The sequence below is a fragment of the Rhinolophus hipposideros genome (genome assembly GCF_964194185.1).
Source record: "Rhinolophus hipposideros genome assembly, chromosome: 23".
Taxonomy (NCBI): domain Eukaryota; kingdom Metazoa; phylum Chordata; class Mammalia; order Chiroptera; family Rhinolophidae; genus Rhinolophus; species Rhinolophus hipposideros.
In genome coordinates this window covers 22,934,876-22,959,406 of record NC_138069.1, presented here as the reverse complement: position 1 = coordinate 22,959,406, position 24,531 = coordinate 22,934,876, and the positions used below count along the sequence as shown (strand labels likewise).

The window sequence follows — 24,531 nt, the reverse complement described above, 5'->3', positions numbered from 1 at the left end:
TAGAGGGTGCAACAGACTTGCCACATAGGATGCTGCTGACTTTGAAAGCCCATCCTGGCCCGAGACCAAACGGCTTCATGGGGTCTGCGGAGCTCTGGACCCTGGTACTGCGTGGGCGTTGATGAGCTGCCTGTCTGCCAGTGACAGAACGGATGGCAGTCGTGCTTGCATCAGTTGTAGCAGAGGGACACACTGGCTGGGGAGCGGTGCCGGAGGATGAAGTCAATTTCACACTTTATTAGTCAGCCCAGGGCCAACTGGGGCCGCCCTAAAACTGGGCTGAGGCCCTGACGTTCTTTCCCTCCTCCTTTCACCAGCAAGAAAGGCCTCTATCCTGAAACTCTTCTTGTTGAAGGAGCAGTGTTTTGTTTTTCTGTTCAAACCCCACAGCATTCAAACAATGAATTGGATCCCTTTTATTCTGCAAGAGACTGCAGCAGCTGAGAGGTCTGCAAGGCTGAGAGGTGAATGGATTTGATGTGTGTGGGTGGGTGGAGAAGGGGGTGAGCCAAGAGGGTGGGACCATGGGCCTCAAGTAGGATTACCGGCTAAAACACAGGGCAACAGGGTTACATTTGAATTTCAGATAAACCATCAGTAACCTTTCAGTATAAGCATGTTCCATTTGGGCCATACTAAAGATTGAATTCAGTATTGAATCAGATGGATAAAATCCCTACCCTGAGGGGCTTACTTTCTAATGGGGAAATCAGACAACAAACAAAGAAATAAGAAAGTAAGAGGGAATAACACAGTTTACAATGACAGTAAGACAGGGTACTGCACTGGTGAGTGACAGAGAACAGGGTGGAGAGGGTCAGAGGCTTCCCAGATGGAGTGGCCAGCGAAGCCATCACCGGAGAGCTGACCTGTGTGGAAGAAGCCAGCCTTGGGTAGATCTGGGGGAAGAGAGTCCCAGGGAAGCAAAGGGCCAGTGCAAAGGCTCTGATTCAGGAATGAGCTTCAAGTCACTGAGGAATAGAAAGCCAGCAAGCAAGCCCAGTGAGAAAGCCATAGTACAGTGATCAAGGCAGGTGTGGTGAGAGGGAGACCGGCCCATCACGAAGGGCTTTTAAGTCCTTCAGTTTTAAGTCTGTTCAGTTTTAAGCAGAAGCGTGACATTCTCTAATTTACTTTCCAAGAATCACTCATCTGCAATGTGGAGAGTAGGCTGAGGGTGAAGGACAGGGGTGGGAACCTAGAGACAACCAGGAGGCTCCTTCAGGAGTCCAGGTAGGACATGACGCGGTTCAGCCTGGAGAGGAGGTTGTGGAGACGGGAGCAGTGGGTCAATTTGGGAAAGGCGGTGGAGGCCTCGCTGAAGGATTGAATGTGAAGGGGCGAGAGGAAGAAAGGAACTGCTGTGAATCCCAGGTTTGGGGCATGAAAAACTGAGTGGGTGATGGCACCATTTACTGAGAGGGGAAGACTGAGAAGAATGGCTTTGGGGTTGCAGTTGCAGGTTAGGTATTTGTTGGCGCTATACCTTACAGAAGGCAAAGAAGTGTGACAGACTCTTGGGGGAGGAAAGGATATAATTCGAATTCCATACTTAACTTTATTAAAAATAATGTATTTTGTGCATACTGTGCTTCCCCGAAAAGAAGATCTAGCCGGACAATCAGCTCTAATGCATCTTTTGGAGCAAAAATTAATATAAGACCCAGTGTTATGTTGTGTTATGTTATGTTATGTTATGTTATGTTATGTTATGTTATGTTATGTTACGTTACATTACATTATACTATATTATATAAGATCCGGTCTTATGTTATAGTCAAATAAGACTGGGTCTTATATCAATTTTTGCTCCAAAAATGCATTAGAGCTGATGGTCCAGCTAGGTCTTATTTTCAGGGAAACAAGGTATTGTAATACCGTAAGAAAAATGAAGAGCACATTATTGTCACAACACAAACTACAGAAAGTAAATATGGAGCAAGTGGTTTTGGCTGGCAGCTCTGATTCTCCAGGTGGGGCGAGGGGACACATGACTCCTAAAGGGAGTGCCACACCTTGGACTCTCTGTCCTGGGAGGTGGCTGGAGGGTGGTGTGAAGGGGAAGAGGATGGGTGTTGAAATTTTTTCAATAGTTTGTGTGTGCGTCATTGTGTTTGTTTTTTTATTTTATGGTTGCTATTCTGACCTATGGCCGTTTTGTGTGTGTGTGTGTGAGTGTGTCGGGGGATGGGTGATGAAAAAGAATTTGTAATAAAAACATTTAGAAATTTTGGGGGAAAGAGTAAGGAGGAGGGAGATCCACAAACACAGGCCTTATCAGCAAGGCTATCTACAAATACTCTGTGGCTGATGAGAAAGCTTCTTGAGAGAATGAAGTAATTCAAGATGGCCGACTCTAATCACCAGAGAGTATCTGAGGACGTGGTCACAGTTACATTCTCAGAGGAACAACCTTTGGCCTCTTATGACACACACTTGTTTTCAGTTTTGAAAGTGATCACGCAGTGAGGGGCTATTTTTCAGTGTCTGAGGTGGTGAAGGGTCAGGAACACAGACATTAGAGGAAAGGGTGAGTGTTAGCCCAGAGAAGAGAAAACTCGGGTGCGGGGTCACTGCCTGCAGAGTTTGGAAGGATACTGTGCAGGGGGTGGGAGGGAGCAATATTGGCTTGTGTGATCAAGGATCAATGATTTTTTAAGCACTCATATGTCCCAGATACAGTACCAAATGCTTCCAGGCCTTGTCCCATTTCAACATCCCAGGAACACTTGAGGTAGGGTTATTTCCTGAGTTTTACCCACAAAAGAGGAAAGTGAGGTTTTAGAGAGATGAAGTGACTTTTTCAAACAAGGGCACACAGCTGATAAGTGCGGAGTCAGGATTTGAACTCAGGCACTTTGCAATGTGAATCTGCGCTCCTGACTACACCCTGCCTCTATCCCAGACCCTCTCCCAGGTCCAGTCTGGACTCCGATGGGAGGGTTTCAGGCAGTCCTCAGAGCTCAGTATAAAGCTGCTTGCATTAAAAGCAGACCTAAACATATGCCCATGTCTCACTCCTGCCCCCTGCCATGATCTCTGTATCTTAGTGGACCTCATCCTGGAGTCCCCAGGACCTGATACTTAAACCTCAACCCAAAGACTTGGCCCCTGCTGCCCACTCTGTGAGCTGGTCTTGATTTCTCTCCTGCCTATATACTAGGAGATGCCTGTCCTAAACTGCCCCCTTGGGGCTCTGATTGCCTCTAGGCACCCACTGCCTCCCCCCACATCCCTGGGGACTGTCTGGGATCACGGTGCCTCCCAGATTCAAAACTCCTTCACCTGACTTGACCCTCTTCTAGGACGGGCAGCTGAATCTGTGTCCCCAGCCCCAGCTCTGCCCCAGGGGAGAGGTCAGGACCTCAATCCTAACTGCGATACCAGCTTGTCTGGTGAAATGCCTGCTGAAAGAGGTTCGTAGTGGCTGGCTGCTGGTGAGATTTGTGTTTTGTTGTGTGTTTTGTTTTTTTTTTAGCTTACAGCTCTTGAGAGCTTCCTATGTGCCAGGTGCTGAATTAATCATGCAAAGTGGATTCCCTCATACTCTCCAACAGCCCTGTGAGTAGTGAATAGAAGCTATGGTGGTTGCTATTAACACTCTGGTCTTTCCCCCAGGCCAGAGACCCTGCTAATGTGCCCAGAAACCCGAAGACTCCAGAATCAAGACAAGCAGCTTCTTCCTTAGAAGCCCCACCCTCACTTCTCATCTCCCTGACCTGGGGCTCACTGCCCCTGAGCCAGGGCCAGATGCGTGCTGCCGAGGCAACATGGCTGTAAGGAGGTGACCCTCACTCCTTGCCCACAGCCTGACTCTGCTCTCACACAATGGCCCTGGGACCTCCTCGGTGTCTGTCTGCTCTGGGCCCTGCAGGAAGAGCCTCAGCTGGTCAAGACGAGGGATGGCTCAGCAGACTCTCATAGCCACTGACCCTGGAGTGTGACCCATTCAGCTGCTATCTGCAGCTGAAGACACTTCCAAGAGTTCCACATCGGGAGAGTAGGACAGTCCCCTGACCCAGGGAAGGTGCAGCAGACCTGGTGATGGTCACAATCTTCCCTGAGGGCTGGGCAGCCTGAGGGGCAGAGGTACCTGGGAACCCTGGAGTTCTACTACCCAGTTCCTCCCTGCACCCGTGGCTGCTGAGCAGCACATCAGTCATTGTCCAGGCAGAAAGAGAACCACACTATTTGAACAGAAGAAACTTAATAGAGGGAGCAGGTTACACAGGTGAATGAAGAGCTGAGAAGCACCCCAGAGATTAACAACAGCAAAAAGACACTCCAGTCTTTAGGCCGGAGGGTCATGGGGAAGAGACAGTGTTATTAGTGTCCAGTATCTGGTGCCACCTGACAGAAATGGGAAGCATAGCTGGGCCTGTCCAACAGGACCTGAGACCATGAAGGAGGGGCCACAGAAAAGACCAGCCACAGGCGTAGAGGCTACCTGAAGCTGAGCGGGAGCCATACCTTGGATTCTCCCCACCTCCTTCCTGCCAGTGCTTCCCACTGGCCAAACCCACCAGGAAACCAGAGGACAAAGGAGCCTGGGAAATACAGTTCCCTAAAGTACAGAGCAGAGCAGGGCGGGAATGACTGTGAGAGCAAGCAAGCAAATACCCAACCTCTGGAAATGTGAGTTGCTCAGAAGTGGTGGCGGCAACTCCTATGTCCACTCTGGTCCAAACTTTCTGGGGCTCAGGGCTATCACAAACCTGCAGCACTGTTTAGAGCTCTTTCCACTCACAGTGCCCTAGCATCTCCAGATGCCTGACAGCAAGCAGATGGGCCTGCGGTGGGGAACCCCGAATGCCCCTGAGATGTCCTGGAAACATGGGGGGGGCGGCCTGAGACCTCAGTATTAACTGAATAGCAGCAGCTGGTGCTCACGAGCCCAGCCATTAAATCAGAGGCCAGGACAAATCTGGTCCCCCCTTTCTTTGCTCCCTAGCAAGAAACCTGGGACCCCAAAGCTGCTGGGTCTCTTAGGAACACCCCGAGAAGATGTTCCTGGCTGCAAAGTGTTGCTCTTCCAGTAATATCACTATGCCTGATTATTACCTGAGTACCTGTCCAACATGTCTCGGTGCAGTGGGCAGTAGAAAGCCCTATGGCTGGAGAGAGGCAGGAGAACTTGGGGCGCTTGTGCCCATGAGCATTGTCCGGATGGGAAACATACCCACCTTGACCCAGCTGGCAGCACCAGGGATGGCAGAGAAGGGAATCTCCCTGGAATGCCTTTGGGGTGTAACAGCCAACCCCAGCCAGGCCCTCAGGAGCCAGGATCAGAGGGCTTCATCGACACAGGGCAGTGGCCACGTCTTGCCCTGTCACCACCACCCCAGAGGAAAATAGGCCCTGAAAACCTCCTCCAAATGTCATGCCATCTCTTCTCACGTCCCCATAATAATGATAACGGTGTCTGTTGTTCACTAACGAGTCAAATGCCAGGCTAAGTGATTTTATATCGGTATCCCATTGAATCCTCAAAAGACCCTTGTAAGATAGGCACTATGGAGATCCTCATGGGTGAGTCAGAAAATATCGTCCACAATCTAATAAACGCTTGAGACAAAACAACAGTAACAAGAGCATGAAAGGAAACAGTGCTCCCCAGAGAGGTAAGGAAAAGAAATTAATGTCTGAAGAAGGAGGGAGTAAAGTGGAGACACAGGAAGGGATTTCACAGGAAATGTAAACATGTGAAACTAGGGGCGGCCGGCTGGCTCAGTGGTTAGAGCGCAGCGCTCCTAGCACCCAGGTCGCCGGTTCGAGTCCCACAGGGGCCAGTGAGCTGCGCCCTCCACAACTAGATGGAAAACAACGACTCCACGACTAGATTGAAAAAAAAACAAACAGCTTGACTTGGAGCTGATGGGTCCTGGAAAAACACACAGTTTCCCAATATTCCCCAATAAAAATTAAAAAATACAAAAAAAGATGTGAAACTAACTCTTCAGAGGAGACCCTCCACCCAGGAAAGTCACCCCCTCCACCCCACACTCAGACAGATGCAAAGAGTGGTCTGTTGTAGCCCATACAATCTTCACACAGAAGACTTCACTTGAAAAGATTGAAACAAACAAGGCCCTCCTTTCTGACTTCTCTTGAAAAAGTCAGAATGTCTGGCTCCACTGGGTCTTCATTCTGATGTGGCAACATAGATCGGAGTGAAGAAGCTGCTCCTTTAGACTGAGCATATGTGCTTGGGTCCAACACAGTCCCCACTACGCCCTAATGCCTTTCACCTGGCCCTTCCTCTCATTTGCACCACCTGCCCAGCACCAGTGGGCATTTATTTCAGTTTGACTCCAGGGCGCCTCAGCCCCAGCGCTCCCTCAGCTGAATGGTGGCGCCCTGCTGCCACCTGGTGGCCATAGTTCATATAGCCCCTCACTGCATAGTAGTGATTCTCCTGACGCGGCCATTCATGCTGATTGTTTCATTTATTCCTTTCATCCACCCGGGGAGAACAGGAACCGTACTCATTTTACAGATGACAAAACAGAAAAGGCAAGTTCAGAAATCACTGATAAGGAAACAGATGAACGAGAGACGTGTTTTGATCAGGAGCTCCAAGATGGCGGAGTAGATAAACATGCTTGCCTCATCCTACGAACACATCAAGATTACAACTAAATTATAGAGCAATCAACCTGGAGAACCACCTGAAGTCTAGCTGAACGGAAGTTTTACAACTAAGGACATAAGCAGAAGCCCCATCAAGACTGGTAGGAGAGGCGGAGACACAAAACAAGCTGGCCCCAAATCTCCGTGTGGTGTATGAATATTGGGAGGGATATCTCAGTCACAGAGGTTCCCCACGGAGGAGCAAGGGACCCAGACGCACACCAGCTTCCCCCGCCTGGAGTACTAGTGCCGAAAAGAGGAGACCCCACAACATTTGGCTGTGAAAAATGAGAGATTCCGACCATTTGGGTGGAGCAGAAGGCTGCAGGAAACCCAGATATCCTCTTAAAGGGCCCCTGTAAGCACTCACCTTGAGCTCTGGCAGAGGGACAGTGACTCTGGGGGCATCGGAGACATATGGGGAGAGAATGAGTTGTATTACTTCAGGACGAAGACTGGAGGAATAGTCCCCATTTTTCCCTGTGTGGGGTCTTCCTTCTGTGCAGCCAGCAGGCAGGCGCCATCTTTCCTGGGTTAAACCCGCCCCCACAGGCCAAGCCTGAGTCTGATTAGCCTGATGAGCTCCACTGCTCCATCCTGCTGACTCACCGAGACCCTGCCTCACCCAACCTGTGTATCGCTGGAGGCTTTATCAGGGGCTGAACTTTATGGGAGCTAGCATGTGGCAGTAGGCCTCAGAGTGTCCTTGCTTTTTACAGAGCTACCCCAGACCTGGTACTGGTGGCAGCAGTCCTCAGTTCACAGCATGGATTCTCCCATGCGCCTCTAGGTACAGCACAGGCAGCAACCAACTATGGATTGCTTTGTAGCTTCTACCAGGTACTTACTTCCCAGCCAGTCATGTGCAATTGGCTGACCTGGGCCTGCACCGAAGCCCCTCCCAAGAGGCCCCAGAACCAACATACTTGGAGGTTGGCTTCAGACCGCAGCAGAGCACCACCCAATTGAGCCCAGAAGAGAGCACATGAAGGGAAGTCTCAACAGGCACCAGAGCCTGCTAGGGTGAATCCCGCTTCCTGGGTCAAGCACCCCCCCATAGCAGCCCATAAGCTGTGGTTGTGGCCAAACACCACAGCCGGTCAGACTGAGGGTCAATACCACCCAGTGAAATGCCAATAGCTATCAAGGCTCAACTAGAACAGGAGGGCACACACAACCCACACAAGGGACAGCCATGGAGCACCCGGCTCAGGTGATCAGGGACTCCTACTACATAAGGCCACCTGGCAAGCCTGGGAGACATAGCAGCCCTACCTACTACGTAGAAAAAACACAGAGAGGCATCCAAAATGAGGAAACAAAAAAATACGTCCCAAATGAAAGAACAGGAGAAAATTCCAGGAAAAGAACTAAACAAAATGGAGGCAAGCAACCTACCAGATACAGAGTTCAAAATAACGGTTATAAGGATGCTCAAGAAACTTAGTGAGAACTTCAACAAAGAGATAACAAGCATAAAGAAGGATATAGAAACTGTAAAAAAGAACCAGTCAGAAGTGAGGAATACAGTAATGAGGAATGCACTAAAAGGATTCATTAGCAGACTAAATGAAACAGAGGATTGGATCAGCGATTTGGAAAACAAGGTAGCAGAAAACACCCAGTCAGAAGAGTGAAAAGAAAAAAGAATTTTAAAAAATGAGGAAAGTTTAAGAGACCTCTGGGAACATCAAGCATAACAATATTCACATCAATAGGGGGTACCAGAAGGAGAAGTGAGAAAGCAAGGGATTGAGAATCTATTTGAAGAAATAATGACTGAAAACTTTCCTAACCTGGCAAAGGAAATAGATATACAACCCCAGGAAACACAGAGAGTTCCCCAAAAGATGAGCTCAAACAGGCCTGCACCAAGACACATTATAATTAAAATTGCAAAGGTTAAAGATGAAGAGAAAATCCTAAAAGCAGCAAGAGAAAAGCAGTTAGTTACCTATAAGGGTACTCCCATAAGACTGTCAGCTGATTTATCAACAGCAACTTTGCAGGCTAGAGGGGATTGGCACAAAATATTCAAAGTGATGAAAAACAAGGACCTACAATCAAAAGTACTCTACCCAGGAAGGCTATCATTTAAAATTGAAGGACAAAAAGAGCTTCTCAGACAAGAAAAAGCTAAAGGAATTCATCACAACCAAACCAGTATTACAAGGAATGTTAGAAGGACTTCATTAAGATGGAAAAAAAAAGAAAAAATATATGAATAATAAAATGGCAATAACTGGGGCAGCCAGATGGCTCAGTTGGTTAGAGCGCAAGCTTTTAACAGCAAGGTTGCCGGTTCAATTCCCCCATGGGATGGTGGGCTGCGCCCCCTGCAACTAAGATTGAAAACAGCGACTGGACTTGGAGCTGAGCTGCGCCCTCCACAACTAGATTGAAGGACAATGACTTGGAGCTGATGGGCCCTGGAGAAGCACACTGTTCCCCAATATTCCCCAATTTTAAAAAAGCCAAATACAATAAAACTACTAAAAATTAGAAAGGCAATAACTAACTATCAACAATTGTGTTCAATGTAACTGGGTTAAATGCTCCAATCAAGAAAATATGGTGGCTGAATGGATAAAAAAACAAAACTCTGACATATGCTGCCTACAAAATACTCACTTCAGATTGAAAGACACACAGACTGAAAGTAAAGGGATGGAAAAAGTTATTTCATGAAAATGGAAATAAAAAAAAAAAAAGCTGGGGCAGCAATACTTATACCAGACAAAATAGACTAAAACAAAGGCTATACCAAGAGACAAAAAAGGACCCAGTAATCCCACTTCAGGGTATTCTTCCAAAGAAACCCAAAATGCTGCTTCGAGGGGATGTGTGCATATATATGTTCATTGCAGCATTGTTTACAGTGGCCAAGATGTGGAGGCAGCCTGGGTGTCCGTCGATGGATGAATAGACAAAGAGGAGGTGGTACATATGACCATGAAAGGTAAACATTTTGAATCGATTCAGGACGTCGAGGCAGCCATGACAGCACAACTAAAGACACTCATGAAAGAGGACTTCCAGAACCGCTTGAGAGAGCAGCAAACAATGGATAAGTGTGTTTGAAGTAAGGGGAAGTATTATGAGGGGGATTAATGGCAATGTGTCTTCTAGTAATAATTTTTTAAAATGTAAACATTCGCCATAGTTTTTGATCACACCTCGTATATACAATGGAATATTATTTGGCTAGGGAAGGGAATGGGTTCTTCCCATCTGTGGCAGCATGGATGGAGGGTATTGTGCTGAGTGAAGAATGTCAGACAGTGAAAGACAGATGCAATGTGATTACACTTATATGTGGAATCTAAAGAACAAAATAAACACATGAAACAGAAACACATTCATAGAGAACATTTTGATGGTTGCAGATGGGAGTGGGGGTTGGAGTGGTAGGTGAAAAAGGGGAAAGGATTAAAAACTACAAATTGGTTGGTTGTTACAAAGTAGTCATGGGGATGTAGGGTTATAGTCATATAATAAGGATTATAGTCAATAATATTGTAATAACTATGTATGGTGTCAGATGTGTACTCGATTTGTTGGTGTGATAGATGGGAGGGGGTTGGGAAGACTGAAAAAGGTGAACGGATTAACATGTACAAACTGGTAGTTACAAAATAATCATAGGGATGTAAAGTAAAGCACAGGAAATATAGTCAATACTATGGTAATAATTATGTGTAGTGCCAGGCGGGTACTAGACTCGTTAGGGGGATCACTTCTTAAATTATATAAATTTCTAACCACATGCTGTGCACCTGAAATTGAATGTCAACTGTAACTGAAAAATTAAAAGGGGGGGGGGAGGTGAAGGGCAATAAGTGGTCCAATTTTCCAGGTATAGAACAGATAAGTCATGGGGATGTAATGTACAGCATGGGGAATATAGTCAATAATATTGTGATTGGGTTGTACGGTCTCAGATGGTTGCTGGGCTTATCATAGTGATCACGTCTTTAGGTATATAAATGATGAATAACTACAGTGTACCCCTGAAACTAATATAATATTGTATGCTAACTATATTTTTAATAAAAGTCTTTTTCAAATGCAAAGAAAAAAAAGAAAGAAAAAGAAAACAGATGAGCAAGGTTAAGTGAATGGATTGTTCAAGATCCTAGCTCCTAGCGATGTTACCAGGAGTGGAAACTGGCTCTTTCCTTAACCCCATCCAGTCCGGGGTATGTTAGTCTCTTCCCTGCCACCGCAGGCCCTAACATGACTCTTTACACTAGAAGTTAGGTTCTGGTGGAGGGAGCCAGTGACTCCTTGAGATAAGTCAGAACTCTGCAATGGGTACTTTGGGGGCTGAGTGGGGAGGACAGGGGAGGCTGGGGACCCTCATCAAACTCTTTCACATGCAGAAATCACGGTAAGAGCATTTGCTACTTGCCTCTGCTGTCAAGTTGATCTTGAACTCAGGTTTTCCAAGGCCAAGTGCCGGCCACTTTTCACACCACCACACTGCCTCCCCAGGCCTGCAAAGGCCTCTCTTTCCCGCTTTGCTTTCCCTAATCCTAACATGGCCCAGCACCTGCCCCTCCTCGTCCAGAAAAGCTCCTTAACCACCTCAGTCCTCCCCTACCCCCCAAATATCCTTCTTGTATCCTGCCCTGTGGTGCCAGGTAACTGCCTGAAGATTGTATGTCTCGCCTCTCCAGCTAGCCAGGAGATTCCTCAGGGGCAGGGCTTCCATGTTCCCATCCCCTCTGGGATGTTTATCTGAGCAATACGTATAGAACATCTATTACTTGGGGCACATGACAGATGCTTAGGGAGATTCCAGGATGAACCAGAGCTTGTATCCTAAGATAGAAACTCTGGGCAAGTTACTCCCCTGCTTCAAACCTTTTAGTTCCCTCCCCACCCCCCTTCAGAATACAACCCAAAGCTCCTTACCGTGCTGACCTCTCTAAACCATCTCTCATGGTGCCCACCACCCCTACACAATACCCTGTGTTCTAGCTCTACAGCATTTCTGTTCCCCGACAAGTCCCATGAGTACTTGCCCTTACCACATGCCCTTCCTTTCAACTTCACCTAATGCTAGTTACCCATCAGGTCTCAGCTTGGACATCACTTCTTTCAGGAAATCTTCCTTAGCTGGCCCTTTGCCCACGCTCCAGTGGCACCTGTTCTTGCCCCCTCCTGACACTTACACTGCCTCTGACTGTTCATTTGTCTCCTTTACCAGACGGTGGGCTTTGGGAGGACAGGGCCCCCATCTGTGATTTCTTGCTGTATCCGCAGCAGTGAAGACCAACTCCTAGAGGCACCAAGGGTGTGCTGTAGACACTCCTTAAATGAACACATTGATGAATGAGGGGCCATTTTTATGTGTAGAAGGTGTTCAGTGAACAAATGTCACACTGGGGTATCTGACTATCCAGTGGTTAGAGTGACATGGATTCCAGAGACGCTTTCTTCTTTGAAGTCCTTTATTCACCTCAGTTATTCACCAAGCTAGAGCCCATTATATTAAAAATTCACTCATCTTTCCTTTGATATTGTAATCTTGTCCTCATGTCCAAAATTGGGCCCCAAATTTTAAAGAGGTCTCATTCCACTGCCGGAAGCAAGGAGCACCCCTATGAAACAGTCTTCAACTCCTAAAAGTCTACTTTGGTTCCTAGACAAATACCTTAGCAGGTTCAATATGTGACAGCCTAACGCTGAGATAAACAAGACAGTGCAATGGTTCTAGACATTTGGGGGCGGGGGGGAAAGGCACGTTATACAGAGTTCCCTGGAGAAAATTCCGGCCATTCTCCATCTTCTCAATATGCATTTTCTCACCCTTCAGAGACTTTTAATCTCATCCCCTGCTCCACAAGAAACCGTAACCCATATGCAACTGAATACATTTTTATTTTCCCTTCACGAGATAGATTTGGTTCCAAGTATATTTCAGTTTTCTCCCTTTTGCCTACTGGAACATCCAATTTTGTTCAGATCCCTTTTAATGGCACTTAATAAATATACATTCTGGGACCTGACAGAACAGGTTGTCCTATTTCAAACCACCTCTAAAGCTGCCTGTTCGAAACATGAGCTAGTACAAACCTGAGATGGGGCATGTCCTGCTTATAGCTTGTGGCCATTTCTGATCCCCAATTCTCTCTTGTTCACCACTGCATGTATGGGCAGAGGTCCCCAACCCTGGCCACACACTAAGCCTCTGGAGAGCTTTCTGAGCTCCTGAGGCTCAGGCCACAGCCCAAATTACATCAGAATCTCCAGATGGGGTCCTGGCATCAGTCATACTTGAGAGCGGCCCAGGTGACTGCAGTAAAGAGCCACGTTGAGAAACTCTGAGCTAGGTAGGAATCTAGCACACCACAGGCTCTCGGTAAGTATTGTGGAACCACAAATGGATTTCTTATTTTAATATCTGCTCCCTTATGCTTCCTATTTGTATCAGAAATCTGAGCAGGAAAGGAAAATGAGTCAAAAGCATCTGTAAAGTGAATTTGGGGCTGGGAAAGGGGTTATGGGGACTGAGTTTCTCTACTATTATGCAGTCTTCATGCTTTCACAAGCCCAGAGGAGGTGAGTTACAGACTGTCTGACGCAGACGTGTCTATATTTCTTAAAAGCCCTCTAAACATCAGAACTTACAGTTACAAGAACATAGAGATGTCTTGGACGTAAGTCTTAACTGTCACCTACTTTTACACACGCTCTAACTTGGGTTGGTTCCAAAATTTGTCATTTGTATTAAAGATCATGCTGGATCTCTTTACTCTTCTGTGAATCTTGCGATTTATCTTAGCCCAAAGTGACAACCTAGAGATGATCATTTAACAGCAGCTGCACCCACAATTACCCCAAAGGGTCAGTCTTTCTTGAACAGGAGCTGTTTTGAAGGGCTTCCATTTCCAGGTTCTAGAAAGGGATGATAATAGGTTTGATCTCACCAAATTCAATAGTTTGGCTCCGTAGACTACAGTACTGAGAAGGCTGCTGCAGCAGAGCTTGGTCTGGTGGGAATGGACCCCACGTTGAGGAACGACGTCTGCCGTGGGTACGGAATGGGAAGTGGAGCATGGGTACAAATGCTGGGTCACTTCCCAAACATCCCGCTACGAGGGTAATTTACATGTATATACATTTCACAACTTGCAAGGAGCTTCCACGTCTTTCACCTCCTGCCATTCTTACCACAGCTCTGTGAGCTAGGTCTTTATGGGTGGAAGAACTGAGTCGTGTCCTATGTCTAAGGTCCCACAGCCAACTGACATCACGACCATTGTTGCCTCCAGGCCCTTGGCGGCCTCCTGAAACTACTGGGGGTTCTCCTGGCTCCCCTTCTTCCAGAAACAGGAAACCAAGCCATTACCTAATCTCCCCCACCCACCAGGCCTGCCATCACCTGCTATCATCACTGTGATTTGTATGCCCTTTTGTCCCCTAATCCAGAGAACACAGCAGCAGAGTACAACTGCTGCCAACAGCCTCATACACCCCAACTAATCATCCTCAACATCCCTTCTCCCCTGGAACAGGCTCTGAATGTTCCTACACACATTCCAGAACTGTGACTTGGTCATACCTACTCCCAGGCCCAGGCAAGAGTCTCCTGGGAACCTCGCCACTGCCCCGACAAGCCGTCGCTCCCCTGCTAGAGAGGGCTTCTGGAGTTCACTGCCCAAGATAACTTAGCTCCCAGTGTGGAGAGGTAAAAGATGACTGGTGCCTCCTCATACCACATGTACTGTATAAAGTGAACTGTCAGGCCAGACAGTTCCAAGATTCTCTAGTGCCCTTCACTGCAACCACACAGCACACAGGGAACATTCACCTGGGTGACCCACTCCACAAGCAGGCCCAGATGGGGGGCACACGTAAGACTGGCCATTAGCTATGGCAAGTCCTTACCAACCTGGCCTGCCATCTAGGATGTTGACTAGGTTGGAACGAACTCTTTATAGAGATAGCATAACGGGTATCAGCTAGAGCCTTTCGTGCCCACGCGTGCCAGGCTCTCTGCAAGGCCTGCCCATCTCTTCTGGCTGCCTTCCGGGTGCCCTTTCCCCCACCATGGCCTGATCTCTCCTTCCACCCAGCTTGTCTTCCCTCCTTGGGTCAGAGCCTCTAAGCCACCCCATCCTTTGGCCACAGGGCTCTAAGGCAGGCACCCTAGGAGGGCAGACTCCAGCCCCAAGGAGCTGGGCTTGGGGCCCTGGCCAGGAAGCCAGACGGCACATAGCCCCTCTGTCCGTTCACTTCCACGAGGCTCCATTCTGGGTTCCCCTTCTTGTCCTGAGCCTCCAGGACAGTCACGGGCTGGCCTGCCTGCAGACTCACTTCATGGCTGCTTCTGGCCGCAAAGGGGTACACTGCCACCACCTAAAACACACGAGGAGTGACACAGAAATGGTGCGGGTAGGCAGACAGGCAGACCCAATCCGGAGAAGCTATTTATCATGACCCCTCCCAGCCAACTCAGTCCCATTGCTGGCCAGCGGTCGCCTCCCACGTGCACCCTTTGTGCGGAAGACAGCGGCTACTTCCGCTGCTTCCATCACTAAAACCTACTACGTGACAGGCTCAGTTCTAGCACTTTGCCTGGTTTTGATTTTCACAATTCTATGACTCTATTGGCCCCATTTTTTGGATTAGGTGATTGACACTGAGAAGTCAAGGAACTTAGCCAAAATCACACAGGTAGTTTTTCTAATGTGTTCACAAGGCTGTACAACTATCACTACTGTCTAATTCCAGAACACGTTCATCAGCCCCCCCCAAAAAAACCCCACACCAGTTACCAGTCACATCCCATTCCCCCGCCCCCCCGCCCCTGCCAACCACTGATTTACTTTCTGTCTCTAGGCATTTGCCGATTCTGGACATTTCATATCATAGACTCATACAGTCCGTAGCCTTCTGTGTCTACCTACACGTGGCAGCATGTATCAGCTCTTCCTTTCTCCAGGTCCCACCCCCGGCCAGGACACTGGTGTGGCCACTGAGCAAGGCCCTGGCCTCCCAGGGTTTGGCCTCTCTGGACAGGAGGAAAATCAAAGCCCTATTCTAGGTATCCATCAGAAGGCAAGCCTCCCCCCCAGACTCACCTGGGTCCCAGCTGAGACAGTGGGGACAGGGGCTGGGGTGGGCTCTGGAGTTAGATGTCGGGCGTCCTCTGGAGGCCCCGCCTGCCCTCTGAGCTTCTCCTCACCAGGGATGACATGGTACAGCTCCAGTTTCCCAGCTGGCACGTACCCTCGATGTCCTACAGGACATGCAGACCGTTATCTGGCTATGGGCCCCATTCTCCATCCCTTTTAGTGATAGAGTAAGTCTACACCATTTATGAATGTCAATGTCCCAAGGCAGTTTATTGGCACTCCAGAGGGCCTGAAAAGGACATCTAGGAACTTCCCAAACCCACCCCCCACCCTGCACCATCTCTGCCTTCTGCTTGCACAGCCCCAGTGACAGGGAGCTCATTCCCTGTAGAGGCAGCCCACTCCGTTTTGAACACCTCTGACAGAGAGAAAAAGTTCTTGCATTGAACAGGTCCCCTTCATCTCTAGTGTCAGCCCTGGGCCCGGCTGGTGCCTCGCACCAGGACAGCCTTTCCCAGGAGGCGAAAATTGCCTTGCTCTTCTTCAATGCCCCCAGATCCTTCTCAGGTCACAACTACTCCAGGGCTGTTCTGGTTGTTCTCATTATGAATGGCTTCCGCTTCCCGAGAGTGCACTCAGTGCCAGAATTGGCAGTGATTATCTGGTCTTCACATCACCTCTGGTCAGCATTGTCATTTCCATTTTACTAGAGAGCCAGCCCAGCTCTGAGAGGCTCCGTAACCTCCCAGATCATGCGATTGGAAAAGTGGCAGAGTTGGGATCCACGCCGAGTCCCTTTGACCCCAGGGGCCTTGCGTGAACCCCCATTCAGCTGTTTTTCAACGTGAATCGTGATTTCTGCTGGATTAAGTACTATCTTCTTAACTTTTTAATAGACTCACTTTTTAAAACTTTTCTTGTACTTTACAATATTAATAAAATCATGAGTTTATGTACTACTTATATTTTTTCCAATACACATTAAAATCCTTAAGAAACAATCATAATGATAAACTGTCCAAAGGAGGGGAAACTGTCAGTAGCTCCCCTCCTAACAATCTTGTGTAACCCTCATTCTGTGGCTCACATGCCATGTTTGGAACACATTCTGCTGGGCCATCTCCTCCTGGATTCGTGCTGCCACTTGCCTCCTGCCCGGTTACACTGGGGCACCCAAACCTGAGCGGCACAACCCTGGGGTGTAACCCATGCAGAGGGCACAAGATAACACCAGAATTGAGACGTCTGTCCATGTAGCCGGGATCCAAGCAACCCTCCTCTGTCAATCTCCATCTTTCAGGGTGTTGCTGAGTCCTGTCCGCCCCAATGGTATGAGATTCTCGAGGTAGACCCTTGCCTTCCTTGCACAGCGCCCAGCACACAGTAGGTGCTTCATAAGGGATGTTGCAATGAAAGACCCAACTCCTCTTTCTGGCATTTCATGCCCCACACTAAGCTGGCTGTGCCCTTAGCCCTGCATTTTCCCGTGCCCATTCCCATCCTGGATTTGCACTGCCACAGCGCATGAGGGTGCCCATGTCGCCCCACTAGTGGTTTTCCCAGAGGAAGGGGATGAGTCTGGGAAGTCCCACATACCCCCGGTGTCCACCAGCCAGCGGGTGCTGTTCCCTTTGGTGTCCTTGTTTTGAAGGAGGGCCACGATTTGGCCCCGCAGCAGTGTCAGGTCCAGGGTCCCTGCCCCGCTGATGTTGCTTGTCACCTGGTACAGCTTTCCTGGGCCATACTTGCGCAGGAGAGCCTGCACCTGGCGTTCGGCCCCCGGAAGGAGTGGCTGGGAAGAGGAGAGACAGAGAAAGACAGGTGCTTGAGTTAGCGTCCACCAAACTGAGGCCAGTGTTTGCCCTCATGCTGAGCGCCAGGAGTCCTGGGCAGACACCATCCTACCCATCTCTGATAGGCCCGTCCTCATGGGGGCAGTAGTCCCTCACCAACAGACATCTGGACTGGGTGAGAAACACATGCTCAGTATCCAAAGGCATCTCAGGAGAAACCTGTATTTTTTAACCTCTAAAATCCCTTCCAGGTCTAAATTACTGGGGTTTACTACAATTCTAATTCGGGTTCTAAAATTGCTCAGTTACAGAACTCCAGGACAGGGCCCTAAATTCTGCCCATACCACCAAGCTAAGTTATCCCCCAGGAAAATGCCTTGCATAGGTCTTTCAACCCCATTAGACTGTGAGCTTCATGCAGGCCCAGACTTCCTCATCCGGCATCTCAGCCAGCCAGCACAGGACAGACACAGGTAGACCCTCCCACACAGGTGAAGGAAGGAAATGCTGTTTTCAGTCCACAAATATTTATTGAGCCCCTGCTGTTTGCAAGGCAGGGTAAGCCTTGTGAATGGTGTGGCAGAAACATAGGAGAGAGCTTTGCCCTGATGGAAACTGCCATCTAGTTGGGAAAAATGATTCTCCCAGCGGTGCTTTCAAGCTCATCTAAAAAATCTCCTGACAGGACCTTTGTTTCTTCATTCACTGCTTCCAGCAAAAGAATCAGCGAGAAGGGACTGAGGGTTGACTGTCCTCTTTTTGAAAAACAAAGAAGAAACTAAAAATGTTTAACATAGATTTACTATACAGCCTCTTTCTCTTACTACATATGTAGGTGCGTATATATTCCCCATGTTCTACACTGTTAGTTGTTTCTGGGTGGGGAGGTGTGGGGTTTACGGAGGTAGACAGAGGTGCCCTTCGGGAACATGTGGGCACAGACTGTGCTGTTATCTGTACTCCAGTGGATTCACTGGGCAGGATCAAGAAGCAGGAAAACCCGATGTTTCAAACAGGCCCTTAAATGGAAATGTGGAGACAGGCCAGCTTTGGTTCCAGACCAGAGGTATTTACCTGAGCATAAAAGCCAGTGGTGCAGCAAACACGTGCCTTCTTCCCCAAGTCTGGCAGCCCCTCCCTGTGCAGAGAACACCGGCACTCCCTGGACGGACTGGGGGGTGGGGGGGACAGGGGGAGGCGTGTGAAGATATCACTAGGATTGCTCCTGTCCTGGAGGCCACCTCATTTCTGTGGGTTCTGTATCCTTAGCCAAAGTAGTCAGGAATTTAGAGGAGGGAGGGTGTGTGTGCGTGTGTCATGGGTGCACGGGGCGGGGTGAGGGGAGAAGGGGTCTCTTCTCTTCCTACCAATTTACAACACACACTGGGATTGTTATGTGCCCATTTGTTTCTTCTTTTCATTTTTTCCCAGTCTTTTTTCTACACTCAGCATGGATTGCTTTTCCAATAAGAAAACTGTTCTTTTAAGTAGAGAGGAGGTTCCCATGACTCACCTGAGGAACAGCTCTGTTCATTTTCTGCATCCTTCCTCTCCCCAAGTTGAAGGACCTATGTCAAACACATCCTGTTCCCCCCTTGCGACCTCTGCTTGGGCAGCCTAAGTGTGGGGGAGGTGGTGGGGACAGCTATAGCCCCAGGAACAGACATGTACCTCTCACAGTCTTGGACGTCCTCTGCACTCTGGCCAGGTGAAAAGCCTACCTGTATCTGCCCATCAATGCTGGGCTCCTGTACTTGTCTCTGTGTGTCTCTGGGCCCCCTTCTCCCTTCTGGGGAAACTTGGGGCTGTCTCCTGATCCTTAACTTCACATACATGTGATTGAACACAGTTTCCGTTTTCTCAATTCCAGGTTTGTCATATTATAGGAGCCCCTTTTCCCTTCGGCTACTTCAGTTACTTTTAAAACATATACTACCTGGGTACCCACCTGTTCCTTATATTTTAGATAAAAATACTTTACCAAAAAAGGCATTTGGCCAGCCAAAGTTTTGTAAACCATATTGTGGCTGAAATCCTGTCTTTTGCAATTAAAAATTCCTTGGCATACAAACTTCTAGTTATAAAATAAATAAGTCACGGGAATACAATGTACAGTACAGGGAATACACTCAATAATATTATAATAACTTTGTGCAGTGACAGATGTTCTTATCATCGTGATTGTATCGTAAGGTATACAAATGTTTACTACACCTGAAACTAACATAATATAGTATGTCAACTATACTTTAATTAAAACAAAATTCCATAGTGAAAAGAACATTTAAATGACTTCTTATTCAACATTTTATTCATCCTGAATGCTAGCTGGTATTGGAAGCAGGTTCAGTGAGAAGGTGGCGAGGAAACAGTAAATTCTGGTGAAAAATTTGAAGAAGTTCTAGGTTTTTGAAGTTAATGTCACTTGCCCATTATTATGCCTAATTTCACTTACTATTAAAATGTTTGAGTTTTCTTATTCTCGACCCGTATGTTCTGTTTGGCTCTTATGCTTAGTAGTCATGAAGAGGATGTGTGTATGGGTGTGTGAATCCTACCAGACCCCTATCTCCCAGCTCACAGAAAAAAAGGAGAGAGGGAAAAGGAGAATGTTTCTGTGGGTAACAGAAAACACTGGGGAAAAGAAAAGGGAGAGGAAATAGGAGACTGAGCCTTGCCTCACTGGCAGGTGACGAACTGGACAGTCTTTGTGGGGGAAAGGGGACACTCACTTGTATGGTGGGAGGTGGCAGCACTTTCTCGAAGTTCTCTTGAAAGGAGCGAAGCTGGTGACCAGCCTGGCCTAGTGCATCCTCCAGCAGCTTCCTGAAGGCTGGCTCAGAGAGCTGGTAGTGGGGCAGCTGGGTGGGGACAGACAGTGTCATCAGAGCCTTCTTCGAGGGACAGGGAGCAGGGAGCCCCTGGCAGCCCACACGCTAGCCCTAGGTGTGCTAAGATGGGCCTTTTTGTCTCCCTACTGCCCCCCTTTCCTTTGAGAAAGTGTCCTTTGCCGATGGTCTACAGAATCGCCCATCATGGGGCTCTGGGCACAGAGCTGGCAGTCGTGGTGTCCCTTCTATCCACCATGATCAGTCCAAGGATTGGACAGGGGGCCTGAGCAAGGCCAATGGGAACCTCCCGTCAGATGCAACATGTGACGTCTGGGAACCAGAGGTCACTCTTCCTTTGGTTTCTGAGATTAAAGATAAATACTTGGAGCTATTGGGAGCCATCTTTCCCACTCTGCACAAAAAGGCCTGCCCGAGAAGAAAGCCAACCCAGGGAGAGAAACAGAACTAGGGATGGAGTGAAAGTCAGAGCCCTGACATTATCTGTACTGTATGTAGCTGGGCCTCAGGCTTGATCCCTTCATGGCCTCCCAGTTACGCAAGTCCATACATTCTTCTTTGTGCCTCAGCTGGTTTGGAACCCCAAGCGTTCTGAGTAACACTCCATCCGGAGACTCAGGGATCTCCTGCACTCTCATCAGACAGCCTAGGAGGGAGTGGGACCCCACAGCGAACAGAGATGGGTCCTGTCTGCTTGTCACCAAATCCACTGCTCTCCTGCTCTTGGTTCTGATTTAAAGCCTGCTCCCCACCCCCCAATGCAGACAGACTGAGGTTCTCCCTGCAGGCCTTTCCCAGGCTCCACAGGATAAGTCCAGGTGAATGGGCCATGGGCTACCGACAAGGAAGGTGGCATCAATCACTAAAGGCCCTAACATTACACATTACAGGACCACCCAAGAAAGGCCCTCTTTCTGAGCTTTTATAAAGTTGATCTCCCCACTAACATCCTGTAACACTACCCAGCCCTGCACGCTCCAGCCTAAATACAAGCGGTTCTGGCAGCCCTGGTGAAAAAAAAAACTGGAGAACGGGAGGAGAACGAAAAGATCATCTAATTGGATTTACCCTCTGCTTTCAGGAAAGAGAAATGTTTCTTATTGCAGATGGTTCAGGTCTAATTCAATTCAAAAAGAGTGTCTGAGACAGAATTCTGTACTAAATGCTGTGAGGGCAAAAAAGCAGAAAAGCCAATAGTCCCAACCCCCCTCAATAAGGAGAAACAGCTTCATCCATCACCCCAGCAAAAGGCAGGCTCTCAGAAGTGCTCAGCTGAAGCACATCCTAAGGTTGCTGGAGTATAGCGGATGGGAAGATGGAATCTTCCATCTGGGAGAGGGGAATTCTGAAAGCTTCATGGAGAGACTCGTTTGCCTGTCACATATTTGGGGAATTCCTATCACATGACATACACTGTGAAAGGCATGGGGAGGGGCATCCAGACCCAAGAAGGAGTCTATGCTCAGGAACCATTGTGGTATGCTGGAAACGGGGGCTACAGGCAGAAAGTGGGACTACGCCCCAGAAAGGTAGTGGAGGGGGCACGCTTCAGAGGAATTTTCATGCAAAGAACTGGACAGGGAAAGCTGCGCTGGGAACATGAAGCACAGAAGGCACCATGTGGTACGAGGAGTACTGAAACTGCTCCCAAGGTTGGCCTCACAGGCCACTCAACTCTGATGTTGACATCAGAGAGGGATATGACAGCACATAAGGATTCTTTCATCTATTGATCCCAGTCTTCCAAATTCCAAAGTCAAAGTTTGCACTTGGAGGTTTGTGTAACCCTCTTTGCAAGCTCCTCTTACAGGCTCTGGAGCTGAATTGTCAGGGTTCACATCTCACTATTAGCTGTGTGGCCTTGGGAAAACTGCTTAACCTCTCTGTGCCTCAGCGGCCTTTTGAATAAGGATAATAATAAAACTTAGGTTGTTTGAGGAGTGAGATAGATAATGCACGGAAGGAGCTCCAAACAGGTACATAGTAAGTGTTCACGAGGAGATGGCTGCTAGAAATAGTGATAGGAGAAGGAACACTTACCCCTGACTGCATACAAGGGGCCTAGTCTCTGCCACCGACTTCTAATGCACTCCAGGGAACGGCCCTTCAGGGTCTGCTATTTTCCCAGCCAAGCCTCCTCTGCTTCTGAGTTCCAGAGCCAGGCAATGACCTGGAGTCCCAGTTCTATCGTTGCTTTCATGGTCTGATTCCATTATTGGAGGGAGAACAGGATATCCAGAAGGTCCCCACAACCTCCTCCTAAGTACCCGATGACCCGTTTGGAAAACCCAACCTCCATCTCATCCCAGCGGAAGGGGCTTGGAGACCTTGTCTGGCTATTCCCCAGAGGCGCCTGAGTCCCAGAGGCCTTACCTGGGCCAAGCTGCCCTCTGCCTTCTGCAGCACTTGCTCTGCAAGGTCCCTCTGGAGAGCCATGAACGTACGCAGGATCTGGCCCAGCCACTGCATGGCCAGCTGGTTAAACTGCGGGAGCTCAGCCACGAGCAGGGAGTTGAGTGCCTGGTATGTGTGCCGGGCCTCATTCTCCTCACAGGTCACACTGCCCACCTCCAACAGCTTTTCTTCCAGCCGCTCAAAGTCCAGTAGTTTGTCCAGACGTTTCTTGATCAGGTTCTGAGGGCCGGCCAAGGCTTTGGCCAGGCTGCACAGTGGCTGCCATACCAGGCCTTCCAGCCGCTGCTTCTATGAGGAGAAGTAGGTTGGGAGTTCGGGAAAGACGTGGCAGAGGGTGGGCAATGGGGAAAGGGCTTTAGGTAGCCAGGTAGGCAGGCCTGGGCTCCAGTCCTACCCCCACTGACTAGCTATGACCTCCAACATGTTATCTAACCTTTCTGGGCCTCAATGTACCCATCTGAAAAATGGGGACAATGCAGGTAATGAGGTTAGCAGAGTGTCTGGCACGGAACAGGTATTCAATACGCCACTTCTTAATATCGTTACTATGCACAGACCCTGAAAAAGATTCTGTATAGAGTGGGTGGTCAAAAGTATAGCCTTTGGGACTCCATTCCCAGCTTGCCATTGACCCTCTAAATAACCTGGACAGTCACTGTCTCTGAGCCTCAGCTCTCATCTGCGGAACGGGGCTATTAATAGTATCTACTCCATAAGCCATGCCCTGAGGATTAAATGTGGTGAAGAATGTAAAGGGTTTAGCCCAGTGCCTGGCAGACAGTGAGGCTCAATAAACATTAGCAGGGGCTATTTTTATCAGTAAAATGCACTAATAATAATCTCTGCTCTGTTGACTACCCAGGGCGGTTATACAGACGTGACAATCGTGCGAAGGGCCTGACATCTAAATATTATTCTTACAGGTTCTGTCACCTGCCCAACACAGAAAGAGGCAAGGATAAGTCCCACTCACAAACTCAGGGAAGGCGTGGAGCTGAAGGTCTCTTGCCAGGTTGCGGTACTGCACCACAGCCCCCCCGCGGATGTCCAGATCCCATTCCTGCGGCTGGAAGCGGAAGAAAGCCTGGACCCGGGCAAATGAGAGACAGTCAACCTGTCATGGTCATCTCACACCTGAATCCCCCTCCACCATATGCCCGGAGAGGCTGTCCAGGCTGTCTGTACACCCGCTGTGACAGGGAAGCATATAGCCTGTTCTATCCTTGGACAACTTGGCTGATTCGAAAGTTCTTCATTAGACTACATCAATATCTTTCTCCCTATCGCAGCACTTCCCAGTCTTCACACATTTGCATACCTCCTTTGTGATTTTTTTTGCCATATCCATAGTCCACATGTTTTATTAATACTTTTCTTTGTATCAACTAAGCCTTCCTATTTAAATCAATGCATTAAAACAAACAAACAAACAAACCCAAAACAACCTTCTGATATTACCATAAAGGGAAAACCAGTAATAATTACCATAAATAGGCATGTAAGAATGATGGCTATAAATACAAAGTTGTTAAGTCCTGTCTGGGTGTCATTGCCTGCTGAAGGCTGCCAGCCCAAGACTGGCTCTGCCTGTGGTAAAGCCATGCCAGCAAAAGAGGCTTTTCCTGGACTCAGAGTATTAACAGAGGGAGTCACTTTCTCGCTATGGGACTCCAGGTCAACACTGTCTCTCCTGTAAGTCCTGCATCTAGGGAAACGCAGCCTGAAAGCTTCCAAATATGCTTCCTCTCCTGAAAAGCC

General features: G+C 48.4%; 1 protein-coding gene across 2 annotated transcripts in view; it reads right to left on the bottom strand.

Moving 5' to 3' along the window:
• Window positions 1-12,078: 12,078 nt before the first annotated feature.
• Window positions 12,079-24,531, bottom strand: part of ARHGEF37 (Rho guanine nucleotide exchange factor 37) — a 34,445-nt gene continuing 21,992 nt past the window's right edge. The window contains exons 8-14 of one of the 2 annotated variants that reach the window (XR_013992407.1): window positions 23,747-23,857; window positions 22,732-23,061; window positions 20,242-20,370; window positions 18,584-18,680; window positions 17,313-17,508; window positions 15,723-15,880; window positions 12,079-14,997 (exon numbers count right to left, since the gene is read on the bottom strand). Coding sequence is in view for 1 of the 2 variants with exons in the window: in XM_081035800.1 (XP_080891926.1) it covers window positions 14,788-14,997; window positions 15,723-15,880; window positions 17,313-17,508; window positions 20,242-20,370; window positions 22,732-23,061; window positions 23,747-23,857 (1,134 nt within the window). In the remaining variant the exon portion in view is untranslated. The remainder of the gene's footprint in view (window positions 14,998-15,722; window positions 15,881-17,312; window positions 17,509-18,583; window positions 18,681-20,241; window positions 20,371-22,731; window positions 23,062-23,746; window positions 23,858-24,531) is intronic. The other variant, XM_081035800.1, reaches the window with a different exon arrangement.